The 18309-nt window shown below is 43.7% G+C and overlaps 1 protein-coding gene across 4 annotated transcripts in view; it reads left to right on the forward strand.

Annotated features, from left to right (window-relative positions):
- Positions 1–18309, forward strand: part of LOC138249706 (sodium-dependent proline transporter-like) — a 168546-nt gene that overhangs the window by 81439 nt on the left and 68798 nt on the right. For all 4 annotated transcript variants that reach the window (XM_069203707.1, XM_069203706.1, XM_069203705.1 and 1 more), the window contains exon 3: positions 9971–10102. In XM_069203707.1, coding sequence (XP_069059808.1) covers positions 9997–10102 — 106 coding nt within the window. In that variant the 5' untranslated portion in view covers positions 9971–9996. The remainder of the gene's footprint in view (positions 1–9970; positions 10103–18309) is intronic.

Raw genomic sequence — 18309 nt, forward strand, 5'->3', positions numbered from 1 at the left:
GCATAAAAATGTTTGTTTCATGTAACGCCCAAAAAAAAAAAAGTTTGCATATAAGACATGGAAGGGTGTCACAGAGATTATTTGTAATATTAGTGAGCTGCTGCTGTGTTACTATATTGAAACGTGTCACTATATCTAAACATAAGCTATAAACACATTAAGAATTTAGACAAGTGTGCCTGTGCATGGTCAGTGACTGACTAAATAGGGCATGCAAGAGCTGAAACTGAATCATACTTTCAAAACTGTTCCCAACAGGGGCCTTCAAACTACATTTGGCAGAGGGCCCCCAAAATCCTTAAGATGTCCCTCTCTTTGGGACCTAGTAGCGTTGCCTAAATGTTGTACACCATTCAAAAAGGAAAACAAAATCAAACACGAGTGATGTGTTGACGCTTACATGCTCGATTACCCATGCATGCCTACAAACTGGCGCAGGAGCTATTGTTTTTTTATTTTTTTATTTACCGATCCACGATGAATATGAATGAAAATATATATATATGTGTGTGTGTGTGTAATATAGCAAAAACAAAGTTTTCCTCTGTGAAAAAGCACTCCCAACAGGTTATCTAAACGGGAAGAAAAACAAAGCCAGCAACTCACAGTGAATTCTTTAAGCAGTTTCATTATTCCAGGCCTTGTGTTGTAAAATCATCTCTGGACACGTGTTTCTGGGTTGATCCCTTCATCAGCAGAGAAAAATATAAAAGTATTTCACCCTCGTAGGTGCATCCAGTGCTGGAAGTGTTCCAGGCATTTCCTTCTTTGTTGAAAGACCGATTGCGTGGCTCTTCAGCTTGTCTAATTACAGGCACCTGATTAGTCTCTTTAAATACCAGCCTCGCCATCCTACTGGTGGTCGCCAGTAGGTAGTTGTACTTAAGACCATGTTTCCATAGAAAGAGCGTTTTTTGACTTGCCTATATTTCTGGCACTGTTTGACGAATCTTCACAAATTTTCCAAAAGAAGTGCCCCGGTTATTGTTGTTGTGCACAAAAGGTTCGGGGTGATCTGTCCAGCCGGGTCCGAGAATAAGAGGGGAGTCAAAAAATGTGCTTTTCCCCTGTAAGTTTCCATAGGAATTTTGAACATTTCTACTGGATTGGAATTACACTAAATTTGGCAGAAAGATCGGTTTCGGTATGCAGATTATGCTTTTGCATATTTGGTGTAAATCTTTCCAGTAGTGTTTAAGAAATTAACAGGGGAAATACATTTGTATATCTGAGGTCGCAAATAGATCGCAAAGTTTTTGCGACATCTGCAGCATATTCACCAATGAGCATGTCAACAGCAATGCTGTGATTGGCTGGCCGCAACCTGACCAGAAAGTTGTGGCTGTCATTTTAGGTAAGGAGACCTGGTCCCCGGGGCTGAAAAATAAAATTTAAAGTGGCATAAGGGGGTCAGGGTAGGGGTACCCTCACCCCAGAGCTGTGATATAGGGGTCTGTGAGGGTCAAATTATGTTCTTAAGAATATTTGTTTTCATGCTGTACGGTATTCGCAAATGCGTCACAACACTCAGCACGACCCCTCTATGTACCATTGCGACAAATTTGCGAATACCGGCAACAACAAAAACATTCACATAGTCATTTATACACTAATTAATTCACTCATAGTTACACTGCAAAACTCATGCACCCACTCACATAACCAGTCAGAACCTCATGCACCCATTCTCTGACCCAAATGCCGCCACTCCCAGACCCTTGTGCACCCACTCAGCGAGCTACTCAGATTGTCACACATCCATTCACAGAACCACTCAGACCCTCATGCACCCTCTTTCACACCTACACAGACACTTTCCCACCTAGAGACACCCTCTCACACCTATTCTCACACCAAATGAGACTGACCATTCGGCTGTGCATGGAGTGGGGTTGGGTGGCTATGGGGGTTGGCTGCAGGCCCTGCGGCCAACTCCTGCCGCACACAGCCAATGGCCATGCGTGGCAGTGGTTGGATTAATGTATAGTAATTTAAATTACTTTACGTTAAAAAAAAAAACATAGAAATTCACTGAAAAAAACAAAGGCTACAGGGATGTTTATAATTAGGTTCAGAATTTAGTCGTACAAAACCATAGAAATTCAGCAGTCTTTTACTTGGAGTTATTTCAAGTAACTATAAATTGTGCCTTCGCTATACACTGCTAATTACCCCAGATATTACAGCATCATCGATGTCATCATGAAAAATATAAATGAAACATTAGCAGTCAAATTATTGAAGAAAAAACTGTGCATGTCAGGGGCGTGAATTATAGTTACCTTAGGGCGCGAGTTATAGTTAATTGAAATAACTCTAACTGCTGAATTTCCATGGCTTTGTATGAGTAAATTCAGAACCTAACTATAACATCCCTGCAATCTTTGTTTTTTTTCAGGGAATGTGTGTGTGTGTGTGTGTGTGTGTGTGTGTGTGTGTGTGTATATATATATATATATATATATATATGTGTGTGTGTATATATATATATGTGTGTATATATATCTATCTCTCTCTATATATACATATATATATATATATATATATATATATATATATATATATATATATATATATATATATGTATATAGATACATATATTCACACACACACACATACCCATATACCCAATTTATTTGTTTTCTTTCTAAGACTGGGCATGCGGGGCAACAGAGGGGTGGGGTGAAGGAACGGGGAGTGGGAGAGAGGATAATCAGCACACGAAGGATAACACATAGCAAGGGGGATGTATTTTAGCTGGGGACACAAGGATGATCTTGCAGCAAAACTAAGTGTGGAACCAGGTAAGCAAGAGGCGGGCTGTAAACCCATGTCAGTTCTTCGTAAACCCACAAAACCCACAATAAGCCTTTTGCAAGCAGAACGCTTGCATTGTCTTGTGGGTTCGACCTAAAAAGGGAGATGTATTGGAAAATGAGACGGAATAGCAAACGAAAAGAAAATGAGTAGAGGAAAAGAACTGAAGTGGTAAGGAAATAAAGTGAAAACAGAGAAAGAAAGCAGAAAAATTAAGAAATATAAGATTAGTAAGAAAATGAAAGGAAACATAAAAGGGACTGGTAGATACACAAATATAAAAAGATGCACCAAAGAGACACAAAAATTGAAATCTGATGATGAAGGACGATATGGATAGAAAGCATAGTAGACCTCAGCAAGAGAGCTGTACAAGAGGTCTCTACAAGAATCAAAGAAAAGTTCAGAGAGCAGGCATATGGGGGAGGCCAGGGGGCAGAAACAGGATGGAGCCCTTTTTCCTGTTCTTGTTTTTTCCCTGCACATTCTGGTAGGTTTCACCTGTAAAATTTACATGGGGAAATAAAAACGGAGTGCATTTTCAAAAGTACCACTTATAATTCTAAAAAAGGCAGAGATGCCTGTTTTCCCCTGCATCAGAGTTACAATCTGTAATGAGGTCATAAAGGTCTATCTGATGCACAAAGCTGGGCTACTGACTCCTGGTCCAGAGTCAACCATTGGATGTACAAACATCCAAGTGTTCTTAAACTTGGCATCCCTACTCTGAGACGGGCTCCACTGCTGGCACTTCTTCGGGCTGCAGCCAGTGCGAGGACCGAGGATGTTTATCGAGCCTCTTGGGAGTAGGCCAGCTCCCTTAACTGATGTCCACTGTGACCTTTTAGCCCTCCATAGCGGGCTATACCAGCCATTAAAGGCCCACTCCAGTGTTAAAGGCCCAAGCTGAAGATGAGCTATGGTGGGCTATAAGGCTATTCGAACATTCTGCCCCTAGAGCAGTGGTTAATTTGTGAATAAAAACGTGCCGGTGCCCAAAGCTCCCCTCAGAAACGCGCTGCTGTTGCATTTAAATGTGTGAGCACAGAATACTGAGGCAGCATAATCCTAAAGCTATCGTGGGCATCTCTAACCCATTTCCAGCCACTACTGCTAGGTTTATCATGGAAGGTCAGTAGAAGGGTGACCGCCATCTTCATGAAGGTTTACTACGTCAATGTTTGAGTGGGTAGTCAATCGTATTCCATCCTCACGCCTCAAGAGCACATTTTTCCCCACAGTTGGATTTGAGAGGATGACCCTGACAACCCTAGTGAAAGGAAAGAGACTGCTATGGGCTGTGAGCGACTACTGTTGCCAAAAGGGTCCACGGTTCGCGTCTTGTAAGATGGAGTATCTGTGCACATTCACGAGCTGGGAGGAGAGATCCTTACATTGCTTATGAGCCCAAAGAAACTAAAGTAGAAAGCCATAAAAGTCTCATTCCTAATCTGCTGTTAACCTAAAGACTCCATCTTTATTTAAATAAACCTCAGGAAATCTGTATGGATGGTGTTCTTGGCTAAGGAAGAACATGCCAAATGGACAGGTGCCACCTTCAAGTTGCTTTTTCTGCATCCCCCTCACTGCTTTTGTATCTTACATTCGACAACAGGAGTCTTACATTTACAGTATACCTTTAAGTGTTGAGGGTGCTCAATGTTTTCGTGTTCCCCTAGCAGAGTACAGGCTATTTTGTGCCAGTGATACACCCAATGTGTACTCCCCCACCTTAGGGGATGATGGCTACTGCTGACACACGACTATCGGGAGGCTACATTTATTTATTTAACATTGTTATATAGTTCTGCTTTACCCAAGATGTTTTCTGTGCGCATTACACACCAACATCCAAAGAGAAACTTGATGAAAGGTGGCTGATTGTAAAGTCAAGATTTACAAGTCTTTCTACCAGTGCCCCTGAAAGTGTCCATCAAATACCCACATGTACAATTTGCTTATTCCTCTATGAGAAGCTCCAGCCATACAGGTCTGCCTGACAGCTGGGGTATGATGTCGGTCTGGTCCTCTGGGAGAAATGCGGTCCAGAGATGGCAAGGGTGATGCAGCCCCTTGTGGGCTAAGAAGGGTCCCTTCCTAAGGGACACTCTCGGTGTAACTTTGCAATCCCATTGAAATAAAATAGTATCTAAGACACCAGTGGTGAACAACGGCACCCACCACAGATGCTGTCCAATCACCACTGACTGCCACTGAATGTGAAGAAAAAGACTTCTGATCAAATGGTTCGGCCAAAAAAAAAACTGTAGAGTTTAAATAGTTCTAAGAAAATTGAGGATGTGGCTTAAAAGAATGCAAGAGGCTATTTACCAGCTCCCTTAACTATGCGGATGTGTGTGTCTACGCCGCACCGCATCTAATGGGCGTGTCTCTATTGTCCAGGGATCCCCAAATGAATAACTGTTTACTAACCATGTCACCAACTGGGACTCAACGAAGAAGGCGCTTGGCAGGCTGCCTGTCATGGCTTCTGTGTATCAATTATCAGCCAGGCAGCGGGGACTCCAGGGATGGATCGCTTCCAGCAGAGTCCACCTGCAGCCAGGCGGCGGGGGAGTCCAGGAATGGATCGCTTCCAGCAGAGTCCACCTGCAGCCAGGCGGCGGGGGAGTCCAGGAATGGATCGCTTCCAGCAGAGTCCACCTGCAGCCAGGCACCGGGGTAGTCCAGGAATGGATCGCTTCCAGGAGAGTCAGTCCTTGCTGGCACAATCCGGAGACTGAGCATGCTCGGGCAAGGCTCAGTGCCTGGAAAGAGAGCTCGCCAAGCACCAAGAAGTCATACGCCCTAAAGTACATGCCGTGGGGGGGAAATCGTTTGTATTCTTGTCTCTGCATATTTTAAACCAGATACCTTAAGTAATTGATGCTTGTAAATGCAACCCTAGCTTTTAAAACAGAATTAAGGCATTTATTTTTCTAAAAAGAAAAAAAAAAACATCAGGTGGTAGTTTATTATTTACACATTCGGACATTACGTCCTGAATCAATGGACTAATTGCCCTGGATCAAACTTCATCAAGTCTGAGACAATAAAATAGGAAATGTATTAGTCACCCCATGCTTTACACATGAACAGCACTAGCTGCTAAAGTGGGTTTACAGATGGTTTACAATTCATTATTTGGCAGGGCCTTTTTGTGGGCGTTCATTACAAAGTTACAGACTGCAAAGTTGAGAAGGTATATTTGCAAAAAAGGAACTGGTCCTCTATGGAAACCTCCCACCTTTGTGAGTTGGGCTACACATTTCAGGCCACCGTTGCAGGCCACCATCCCTGCGATTGCGACCAGTCGGAGTGAGTTGTAATTTACATCCTGGATGTTCATTAGGTAGGCCAGGTTCCGACTCACTCCGAAACAGAATTTGAGCTCTGCTATTAGTTCCTAGGTTCATTTGCAAAATGAGATACTGGTCACAAGGTCCAACCACTTTATTTTTGTTGATACACCTGGCACTCAGTTTCCCAAGGATACCCTGAAGTCACGGAACAGCCATTGACACTGAAATCATACGATTTACACGGTGCCAATCAGAAGGCGGTCCTGCCATGCTATTGGTTGATCTAATCTAACCTCAAGCTTGAGTTTTAAAACTTTGACATGAATTTGTGCATCCCAGATATTAGTTAGGCTTGTCTGCTTCATTCCACCACACCAAGGTCCAGAGATCAGAATGGGGGAAACGTTTGCTAAATGCCCCCAACTTGAAAAATTGTGTGGCAAAGCCACCATAAATCCCATTAAATTGGTGAATGTATTCGGTAAACCTTTTAATCCTCTATTTCGCTGCATCACAATGACTCTTCCTTTACAGTCTGTTGGCAAAAAGGAGGTATTAGTAGTTGTAATGTGGATCCAGAACAAGCCTGGCACCTCTGCAGTAAATGCTTGGATTTCTCAATGACGTGTGAATCATGCACTTTGCCTCCCTAGCCTCTGAACAAAACAGTAACTAGACAAGTAGTCCAGACCCCTCTGCCCTCCATCTTGGATGTGAGCATGAATGCAATATTGTCAACATGATCCACAGCTGGAATAAAGTTCAGTGCTTACCATGGCCTCACCTTCACAAACACACAGCTGAACATCCACATCTGCCAAGTACATGTCAGCGCACAGGCTTTCCATAGATGATCATACCAGAGGCACACCAATGGCTGGGAGCGGGGCAGTCCCGATACGCACTTTGGTGCTCCTGATTGGACCAATCACTAATACATTGTGAACAAGGTCAGTAATCAGTGCTGATGCATTCTGGTAAGAATGACAGACAGACACTGGATATAGTTTGAAGTTTTATATAAGAAATTAATGAGCAGAGTACATAGAATATGCCATCAAAGTTAGCAGCTAAACGTAGAATTCATAAGTATAAAGAACTCAGTACAGTTCTATATGAAGCCCAGCATAGATTTGCCTTCTACGGGTGGGGAGTGAAGGGTTCCGGGGTACAGAGAAATGCACGACCTTTTATAGGACTTTAGAGAAAGGCTTTCATACATTCTGCACAAGTACATGGTTCTCGGGATGTGCACCAATGAAAAGAAAGAATAAACATTCCATTAGAGAATCCCATCCGAGATTCTCTCACAGCAGCATCACATTGGATTTTAGTTCTTCCCACAGTTTATTTGAGTTTACTAGTGGATGCATTGTACTAGGATACCCTGAGACAGGATGTCCTTGGATGGGTGCGGTGCAGGAAAGATCTCTGGGAACATTCGCTGTTTATTAGAATAAATCATGCAATTCTTTATTGAGAACAAGAAACTACAGTAGTAGCCACCACGCAGTGTATTATGACATTGATACAAGATGGAGGACAGTGTAAATAGTTTGTGCTAACATAGACTCAATTTATAATGCACTTAATATGAGAAAAGGAAAAAACAACTCCAGCACAGATTAACTAACAAGGGCGCCAATGTGCACCCTTGTTTAGCTCTTCTATGTGAAGGAACATTTGATGCAAACCGCCTGCTATCCCACTGCCCCACTGAGATCCAATTATTCGTGTACAGTTTAGATAGCACCCATTGACTCATCTGGAATTTTGTATTTCTTCAGCTCATTCTAAAATGTTTGCCTATTGACTAGGTCCAATGGGGATTTAAAATCCACAAAGCAATAAAAAATAAAAAAAAATTGGGGAGAACTTTTTAAGGAAATCCGGTCTAGGTAAAGTTGCAAAAACCGTGCAGTTGTGGTTAGTGGAAGATGCTTTCTAAAACATGGTTGAGAAGCAAACAAAGTCAATTCATTTACCCAGTTCAAGGGATTTATCAGGAGCTAGTATAATTTCTTGTGTGTTGTGTGTTTCTTTGTAATGTATGCATTTGACGTAATCTGCTTCTCCAGTTCTCGGCTAAAGGCAACGTTCAAAGGTAATAGTTACCATGGATGTAGTCGCTCTAGGGTTGTGAGGGACTCACTGCTTCGGTCGCATGTGCCACCTATCATGCAGGAAAGGAGTCCGTTTCATGCTTGCGTCAGGGCCAAAGGCCACCTGGGCACACCCATTTTTTACATATGTTATTAGGCTAAGTACTACCGTCGTACGAGCCTCCATGGTGACCTGTCCAGTGAGTTTGTCGAGTCAGCTGGTCGGACAAGAAAGTGATGGGAGATGTCAAGTGCGACCATGCAATTAAGACAATGGTGGCTGATGTGAAGAATGTCATGTCTCGGTCTTCTCTGTGCACCAGACTGCAGAGATGATCAAGCCTGAGTTTAGCTAAAGAGCCCTGAGAAAAGTGGCCTGAGAATGCTTGAAGAACATTTCCCTCTAAGTATGGCCGTTCCTTGTTCCAAGAGTTGATTCCATCTTCATCTTCCACAGTTTAGAAGATGATTGGGCCCAAATGTAAGAGGCTCTGACACATCAGGAAGTGAATGGTCACTAGTCTATGAGACCCCATACATTGGAAACTGATTGGTCCCTAATATGACAGACTCCGACAAATCAGAAACGGATTGACTCCTTATCTAAGAGTTTCCCACAAGTCAGAAACTGATGTAAGGATTGATCTGCACTTATTCTTGATGACTTCACTCAAACTATTGCTCCCCAAGGATCTTCCGAAGAGAGACCGTTCAGTGTCCATTCCAAAATCCCTTGTTCGGGAAAGTGTGCATTAGTTGTCTGGTTGATCATGGTTAAATCCCTGAAATTGTGTCTCCTTATAGGCATTTTTCAGACCACCAGCTGCTAAGGCACCACTGCAGTCCATTTATGATAGAGCAAAATTGGAACAATGTTTGTATAATCGGCCAGTGGTAAATGTAACTTACTTTGTGATGCTAGAATCTAAAAGGAGTTACTCAGCGCATATGGTCCAGGATTGCCCTGGGAAACGCAGATCGCGTCCCTGGTTAACGACATTTTGACTGAGTATACTGGGCTGTTGTGAGTGATGTGCTACTGAAAATAAAGAATCGCAGCGCTTGAAATGTTTATAATGTTCTACAAGATTGCACACTATGTACATCAACACCGATCATAATCCTTTCCTACGGGGAGCACCCACATGGGTGTGTCGTACTGTTACGCAGACCCCATTGCTGGAAACTGGGTGGACTGAACAACTTTCCATAATTTTAGTACATCTGTGCCAAGGCTAGATATGACTGAAATACCGCTGGACAGTTTCTTCCTGCCTCGTGCCAATGTGGCGTGGCAGAATAGCGAGAGCCAGAGTCCAAGTTATGGGGCTGGCTTGACACAATGATGGGACAACTAAACTGAAATCCATCAGTTTGATCTCCTTGTAGGTCTGGGATGGCCAAGGTCAGCAGAGGAAGGCTGGATTCGTGCAAGGGTTTCTGACTAACCACCCAGTAAATCTAACTAGATCTCAACTATGCATTCTACGGACCCCGCTCTCCTGGGCCTCTTCTATGAAGTTTTTCTCTCATCAAAGTTGACATTATTTCACAGTAATCCTTATTTGTACTTTTTTGTTTGTCTTTCTTTCCCTTCTTGCTTCTACGGTTTTGCTAAATTTGTGTTTCTGTTTTTACCCCACCTTCCTTGCCCTACCCCCATTGCCTTCATGTGAACCCTGTTGCCTGCACTTATCGCTCCTTCTTCCCTCTTCCCTGCGTCCCACCTCCCCATCCTCTCCCACGCAGGAGCCTTCCTGATCCCATACAGCATCATGCTCTTCTTCACCGGCCTGCCGCTCTTCCTGATGGAGCTCAGCCTTGGCCAATATGGCGCCGCCGGACCCATCACCGTCTGGAAGTGCTGTCCCATCCTTAAAGGTAAGGCACTGTGGGATATGGGGAAACTGAGAAGTTTCTCTTTCGTTAATTCCTTGCCCTAAATATATCCAGCTTCATTATCTTCATTCTAGATAAATATTTTATACTTTCTCAGCCCTTTTCATCCCCCTACCTATATACATTTGTATCTTGGACTTCTAATTATAAAGTATATTTCCATCCATTTCTCATAATGTATACCATACTTATATTATCAGTACTGATAGATAAATAAATGCAATCCCAGTACATGTATTTTTATACTTATTGGGTGTGGTGATTTCGCCACTCCGTTATCCTCTGACACTACTGAAATCCAGCAAATCCCCCTCCTTGAAGGAGAGCTAAGTGGCACACTGAGGGTCCCTTTCAGTCAGGCACCGTGGTATCCCTGAGGTGGGTACTGCTACACTCAGTTTGTGCACCCGGGGATAATGGGTGCACGAGCACCAGGTCCAGTTCCATGAGGTGCACAAAAGCAACTGGTGAATTCTCCTCCGACTCGCAGAAAGTGCCAGTTCACCCCCACCACCTGACCCTTTTCAACACCGCGGGGGAGCATGCAGAGGTCCCCCCTCGACTGGGAAAAGCCTGCCCAAAGAGCCTGGACACCCCTGCACCCCCCAACCCATCATCTACTCCCACATTCTACCTGCTTACTGCAGGAGTTAAGTGAGGGCAGAAAAGGCACCATAATGTGGGGGTGCAAGCATGTGGAAAAGGACCCAGAATTCCTGCCTCAGCACCTAAATCTGCAATTGCTTGGTGCAAGGGTGCAATTAGCATTTGGAATGAATGAATGTATCAATGTGGTATTTCTATAGCATGAACCTCGCCAGCGGAGCAATGTACCTGGTCAAAGGCAATCTTTGATTCCGGACCCAGCTTTTCACACCCAGCTCCGGATCCATTCTCCTGGTAGCGCTATAGACGTTGCTGAAATAAATCACCGTAATACCTTTTATGTAAGGACCTCTAGATCCAGAAACTTCATCTACTCCCAAAGCACGTGGCAAGGGCTAGCGGATATTCCACCCAGAAGCTATGCTACTCCCATTTTGAGGGTGTTACGCGACTCCCAGTTAACAGATTATTCTGGATTATAGGCCTGATTTAGAGTTTGGCGAATGGGGTTAATCCGTCACACACATGACAGATATCCTGTCCATTGTATTACAATTTCATTTTATCTTATGGAAGTTGTAATACGGCAGATGGGATATCCGTCCGATTTGTGACTGAGTAACCCGTTCGCTAAACTCTAAATGAGGCCCTGAGTTACTTACACTGGTACATAAAGCAGTTTATGGATCCGCCCCAAAATACCTCAGACACACTGCAGATAAAGCACTCTGTCAGGGAAATAGCTACAAAGGTTTGAGGGCTCCTAATTCAAAATCTAGGGACCAATGTACTGTGTGCTTTTGCGGTCGCAAAAGGCATATTTCGCCATTTGCGACCACAAAATGACCTTTCCCAATCTACCATCCCTATTTTGCGAGCCTGCATGCAAATACTGACTTGCAAAATGGGGATTGCTACTCGCAAGTAGGAAAGGGCTTCCAAAGGAGTCCCTTCCTGATTGCAAGTTGCAGTGGCATGTATGATTGATTGTTTTATGACTGCAATTGCGGTCGCAAAACAGTCACAGTTACCACCAATTTAAATTGGTGGTAACCCGTTCACAAATGGGAAGGGGTCCCTATGGGACCGTTTCCTCTTTGGGAATGGAAGCAAAAATATTTTTTCAGAGCAGGTAGTGGTCCCACGGACCACTGCCTTCTCTGAAAAAAATGAAAAAACTTTTCATTTGAAATGCACCCCGTTTTCCTTTAAGGAAAAAGGGCTGCATTTAAAACAAAAACTGCTTTATTTAAAAAGCAGTCACATTCCTGGTGGTATGCTGTCCGCAGTAGGACACCATCCCTGGGAGGGCAGCCATTCCAAATGGGGTCACAAATTCTGACCTACCTCATGAATATTGATGCAGTAGGTCATTTGCGACCCCTTTGGAAACCGCAAACAGTGTGGTTGACACTGTTGTATGTTCCAGATTGCGACTCGCAAAAAAATGCAGATTGGGAGTTGCAATCTGGAATGGTCGTACATCGAGCCCCTAGTTCGCTCCTTTCAGAGTGGCTTCTGTGTGGAACAATTTGTCCAGAACCTACAGCTCTGCATTAGTTTGCTGCTATTCACGAACGCTTTCAATAAAATGGTGGTTTTAAAACTGAGGTGAAATCCCATGCCCCTCTCTTAGGAGCAATTGTGCAATAAAGCATACGATAATGATGATGACGGTGATTGGTTAAGGAGAATCGCGACAGTAGTATTGATCCATTAATGTGACATTGACAAACTTCATCACTTTACAGTATGAAAGGTCGTTTTGTGGAGGAGCTTTTGGTCACAAGGCAACTGCTGTGCAAGAAGGCAAGCCTCTGTCAATCTCTGTTGCTAGTAATCCCATCCCCATGTACTCGGACTGGGTCAATGTGAATGATAAAGAACAGAAAACGCATGCAAATTGGATGGTAAAAATAGACCTCTTGCTGCTAAATGCGAGAGAAAATACTGATTACGGAAAATGGAAATAACCCGTTTTACTGTGGCCCGGCCACTCGTGAAAGATTCTCCTGATGAAGGGTCTCAAGCCTGAGAGAGGCCCTGGTAGGGTGAATGGCACCTGGGAGGGGCAGGTAAACATTATGTTGGTCTTTGCCCATGACCACAGCAATGGCTGATGCTGGGGGTAGAAATGGCCCTGAATGGAGTCTGAAATCACTGGTATGTCACGAAGCAATAGGTCACCACTAGGGCTTCCAACCTCTGGAGGGCAGGTTGGGAGAGGGCCCCAGAGCCAGTATTGTCGATATGTCAAACTGAGATTCCAGGACTTTGGAATTTGGTAAGACCTGTTTAATTTCCATATGAAACAAAATTATTAGAATAAAGTTTAGCAGAGCTGAGGGGTGAAGTGGGCAGTTCACACTGTAATGGTATCAAGCCCACCCTCCACAGGGGTCTAGGAAGGGCAAGAAAATCTGTTATTTTAAACATCATGTTTAGAACTTTTGAGTCGGTTTGATGAAGACATGCATCTGATTTGTGACTTGAATAGTCGATCCTCCATCAAGGATGAACTCCCAACTAATTCTATCTCAGATATATTGTGCTTGGGAGCAAGAAGTAGTTAGTGCTAGGACTTTTTAGTTTTTTTTTCTTGGTTGGGCTGATTACTTACACTCAGTATGAAGTTTAGACTGGGTTGCTGGTTTAGAACAAATGCGGTCAGGAAAGAAAAGTATAATGTGTGTGTTGGCAGAGACTTTGAAATTTGATTTTTTTATTTTAATACCAAGGGTAAGATTCTTCTCTAATCTTGATGAATGGTACCTCTTTTGTGAGTACATGCAAGGAAGGGTTTTCCTTTAATGAGCATTGAGAAAGTGATGTAGGTATTTGGTCCGTAACAAATAAATAATGGTCTACCCAGTTGGTTTATCAGTGGTAACACATTAATGCTGATATTTTAGCCCTATATATTTTTTTACTTTTGAGTTGGTCAGTAAATGATCTATTCATTGCTACCATCACTGTCACGGTTTCTGTGCAGAATGCAGGGGTGTGCTTCAAGAGCAAGTCTTTTACTCTGGGGATTGTCAGATTGGAGTCCGTTCCAATGAACCTGTTCTTTGAGAATGACCTTACACACCACAATATTGTGCAAAATGTTATTACATCATCTCACTAGTTCAGCTTTTACATTTTAGGATTACCAATTTAAATGTACTTTAAGTTCTGGAACAAAGGTAACCTCACCTGGTTTACATAGGAAGTGGTGCCAAGAACAGAGGCTAAGGTACCTGATAGAAGCAAACTCATTTAACCACGCGTGTTAATCATGGTAGTGTTAGGTTATCACCAGCTGCCTACAGTAAGACGTGTTTGAGTATCAAGTGGTGATTTTAAAGGCTCTAAATGTTACCTTTTGGGTGGTATTAATGCTTGAAGATGGCCAAACAAAGATAACTACGCATGACCTCAGTCTTAACGCCCTTGCCACCACGTCATATCCAATTTGTCAGGGCTAGACTTTGATATGGTCTAGAGAGCGGTTCCCCTTTCAACCTTTGTCTCTCTACCCTTACAGAGACGATTAGGAGTAATAATCTGTAGGATCTGGTAGACCAGCTCAGGCTGGCCCGTGGTATGTGAAGGAAGATCTCCACCTCCTGGTGCTGACCACAGTCCATGGCTCCTGCCTCATTTTATCCAACCAACCTTGAACAAGGATGAGCCTCTGCTTTCTGGGATTGATCTCTTCAGGAAGTGAAGGTACTACCTAGGTTCTGTGCAGCATCCCCACTTGTTCCTAAAGAGAAGGTTTGTTTTCGGTAGCATTTTAAATCCGAAAATGTCAGGATGTAAATTATTAGTTTGCTTTTAGAAATTCCAGTGGAATGCTTCAGCTTGAACGGCTGCTTGTTTTCACACCATAAAAATGTTTTAAATATCCAGCATTGAGACCCCAAAAAATACACTAGCCGTACCCACTTACCAGCAGTGGTCCAAAGTATTTCAACATTGAGGTCTCCTGAAGTGCACTTGTTTGTCAATGGTCATGTAAGCAATAGCCGTACTGTCACTTCCCTTAGTTATGTCCTAACCGATTCATATATGAGTAACTTAAAAAAAAAAAAAAAAAAAAAAAGAAGTTAGAAAACTTGTCTCTAAGTCTGGTAACTTCACTGTTGAGATGGAAAAGCACCTTGCATGGTGAAGGACTCAAAGAGCAGGGCTGGGGCCTCTGTAACCTTTTGGGAAGCCTATCTCAGTGAGGCGGACATTCAAGGTGAGATCCGCAGGTCACTTCCGTGGCCTATGCTGGGGGTCTGTCAAACTTGGAGTCGCTCCTGCTTCTTCCTGGACAATGTACAGGACACAAGAGTGGACACTTCAAAGTGGGCAGCACTAACGTCAAAGACTGAGACTCTGTGGCTGGATACAGATTATAAAAATAGGAGCCTGAGCCTCCCAAAATTATCAGACAGTCAACTGTGGAGAAGCTCAGCACGGCTTCTGCCCGTGGTGATCAGGACTGAAGAGGTCTGGTAGTCTCCCCGCTGGTTGAGGGGACATCACACAGCAGAATGAAGACTACTTGCCATGGAGCCTAGCGCACCAACGTCTGCTTGTTGCTTAGTTTAGAAGACCCTGCGAGGAGGAGGAGAGTACCTAGAGGGAGTGTGGTCCAGTGTGGATCCTGTAGAGTGGATTCATCATGTGAAGTTTGAGATTCCGGTCCATTTGGGGCTGCTGCACTGATTGGGCCATTTGCCTGTGTGCCACTGTTTGCAACCTCCGTATCCCAGGTGAGGGCCACAGCAAAGATTAAGGTCTCATGCCGGTGCTTCACTGTGATCGAAGAGTGGGTTTGCTCTTTGCATTGCTGTGACCCCGAGAGCAGTTGTCTGGAGTGCTGCTGTTTGCAAACCTTGTATGCCAGATGGCAGTTGTGGTCAAGAGAGAGGGCGGTCACCCTTGAGCAACCCATGTAAGCAGAACGCGGATTTCACCACCACACGCCATGAGACCTGCCAACAGAATCAGGAGAAGGGGTAAGACTGATCACTGGGCCACAGAGCCTAGGAGGGAAGCGCCTCTGACTGTAGCCATACATTGCGGAGGAAACTGGTATTTTAAAAAACATTGTGGAACTTCTAAGTCTCGTCGTCACTAAAAGGGCCTATTCTGAATGTTGTCTCACATTCATTGGGAATAACCACAGTCCTTTGACTGGAAGTGGGTTGCAGGTTCCTACTTAAACAACTCTGGACTGCTGGCCTTACAAAGACTGTGTATGTTTCTTGTGGTGTGCCTCTTTCACTTTGTGTTCATATATAAATGCTTCTTTTTCATAAAAGCAAGTATCCAGCTCTGCATTAATTTATTGGGGTTGCTGCATGTATTTTGAGTCTTGTACCAATGTAAACCTTTCACCTACCTCCTACCGAAAAGGCTTGAATGGCTCGATCCACACTGCGTGCGAGTCAAGTGCTGTAGGGGTAGTACTTTGTTCAGTTATTCAGAGCCCATAGTAGGTCAGGCCCTGAGACATCAGGAATAAAAGGCCTCAACCTCCAGGGTTGCCCAGTGACCCTCTGAAAGGCGTTCTGACGATTGGTGGTAGCAGTGGTGCTCAAACCCACCCATCGAAATAGGCTGGAGCCTTATATGAGTTTCTTTGTTGCTAAAGCCTAGATATGTCAGTGGAACATGTGGATTTATTCCCCAGGCATGATTAAAATGAAATACTCTCAACAGTAGTCTCTCGGCTCCTCTGGCTACCATGAAACATATTACCATAGCCAAAGTTCCAGCAGCGAAGGTTAAGCACTCCTATTCTTCGTCCTTCAGAACAGGTTGAGAGTTCTGGAGTCTAATAGTAGATTGAAAATGTTTCTCCAAAAGATGCTATTACTTTAAAAATCATTGAAGGGAAACCCCGTCCTGTATGTATCTGTGTTCTGTCTAATTGAGCATTTTGCAAATCCTGGGATTGCTTCTTCGGGCCATACTGCGGGTGCTGCACCCAGTAACACTGCAACCGCTTACCTACTGATTCCTGATATTGTGCATATCCATCCGCACAAGGGGTATGGAACCCATTGTGAATCCCTTTAAGGTGCTCACACCACATCCTTCCACCCAGTTTCAACTCTTAATCCTTATCACTAACTGGGCCTGGCTGATTATTTTTGTGGAAATAGCCACTTTATTTAGAATTAAGTGGAGTGCATAATACAATATTTGGTTAAGCTATGCACGCTGAAGTTTCCAAACATTGTAATAGGTGTACTCCACTCCTTCCTCCCTAAACATTTGATCTCCCCTTAAATGTCTAATCTCCCTTCTCTTTGTTAATTCAAAATAACTTATTTTAGTATGTCAGATAAACTCTTATTACTAAAGTCCAAGTCTCACCTGGTTTCCTTTACAGCCTGCTTTCACCAGGCCCAGGCTGTCTCCATCATTCCCCTTATTGAGTTTATTTGCCCATCATTCTCAGGTTCTAAACCTTCCTTGCTCTCTCCTGACCTTAACCTGAGCTGCCTCCTTTGCAATCAGAAACCTCCTCCTTTGCAGCATTTTTCTGTCCGCCTGTTGGACTTGGCCCTCTCTGCAGGGCCATCCTCAAACGTTTTGCCTTAACCCACTTCTTTTCTGAACTCGAGTTTGTTGGCCTTTAGAACACCATTTACTTTCCCACAGCTAACCAGTGCTAAAGTGCTTGTGCTTGCTCCTTCAAACATGGTGGACTTGGCTTATACCCAATTGGCATATTAATTTACTTGCTAGTCCGTAGTAAAGTGGTACTACCTGTTCCCAGGGCCTGTAAACTAAATTCTACTAGTGGCAGCCCTCATTGTGCCACCCACTTAGATAGCCCTTTAAAACGGTCTCAGGCCTGCTATTTCAGCCTGTGTGTGTAGCTTTTAAACTGCCCTGTTTACCTGGCAAAATAAACCTTTTGCCAGGCATAAAACTTCCCATATAAGTCACCCCTGAACATCCCAGAGGGCAGGGTGCAGTATATTCAAAAAGTTGAACGTGTCCTTTTAAGGTTTACATATTAGTGAAAAACTCTTAAATTTCTTTTCACTATTGCAAGGCCTTCCTCTTCCATAACATTGGAGTTACCTTATTACATTTGATAAGTTGTCACTTCCAATTGGGAACAAGTTGACAGGTCAAGTTTAGTGTCTAAGGAATTTCCATTAAAAGCCCTATTTAACGGTAAAATCAGATCTTTAGCCACAGTTCAGAAAATGCCACTTTAAAAAAGTTGGCTCTTGTCATAACCATTTGGTGCCTGCAGCCTGATCCTGGGTCACGTGACTAGGTGGTAGTTGGTCTTTGTATATTGCTCCCAGACAGTGAGATAAAGGGAAGATAGGTCTTGGCAGGATTGGCCACTGAGTTATTGGGGGGAGGAGCTGTCACCTGCCATACTTGGCCATCACAAAGGCCCTGCCTGAGCACTCTCGCAAAGGGGCTCAGCACTAGTCTATTGTGACCCCAGACAATCCGGGGCTAGGGCAAGGAGGCAGGACATTCAAAGCACTTCTTGGGTTGGAACCACTTCAAAGCGTACACTAGGAATAAATATGGCACCCCAGACCCCAACTATCCTGTACACTTCT

Source organism: Pleurodeles waltl, chromosome 8 (assembly GCF_031143425.1).
Source record: "Pleurodeles waltl isolate 20211129_DDA chromosome 8, aPleWal1.hap1.20221129, whole genome shotgun sequence".
In the NCBI taxonomy this organism is placed as follows: Eukaryota; Metazoa; Chordata; class Amphibia; order Caudata; family Salamandridae; genus Pleurodeles; species Pleurodeles waltl.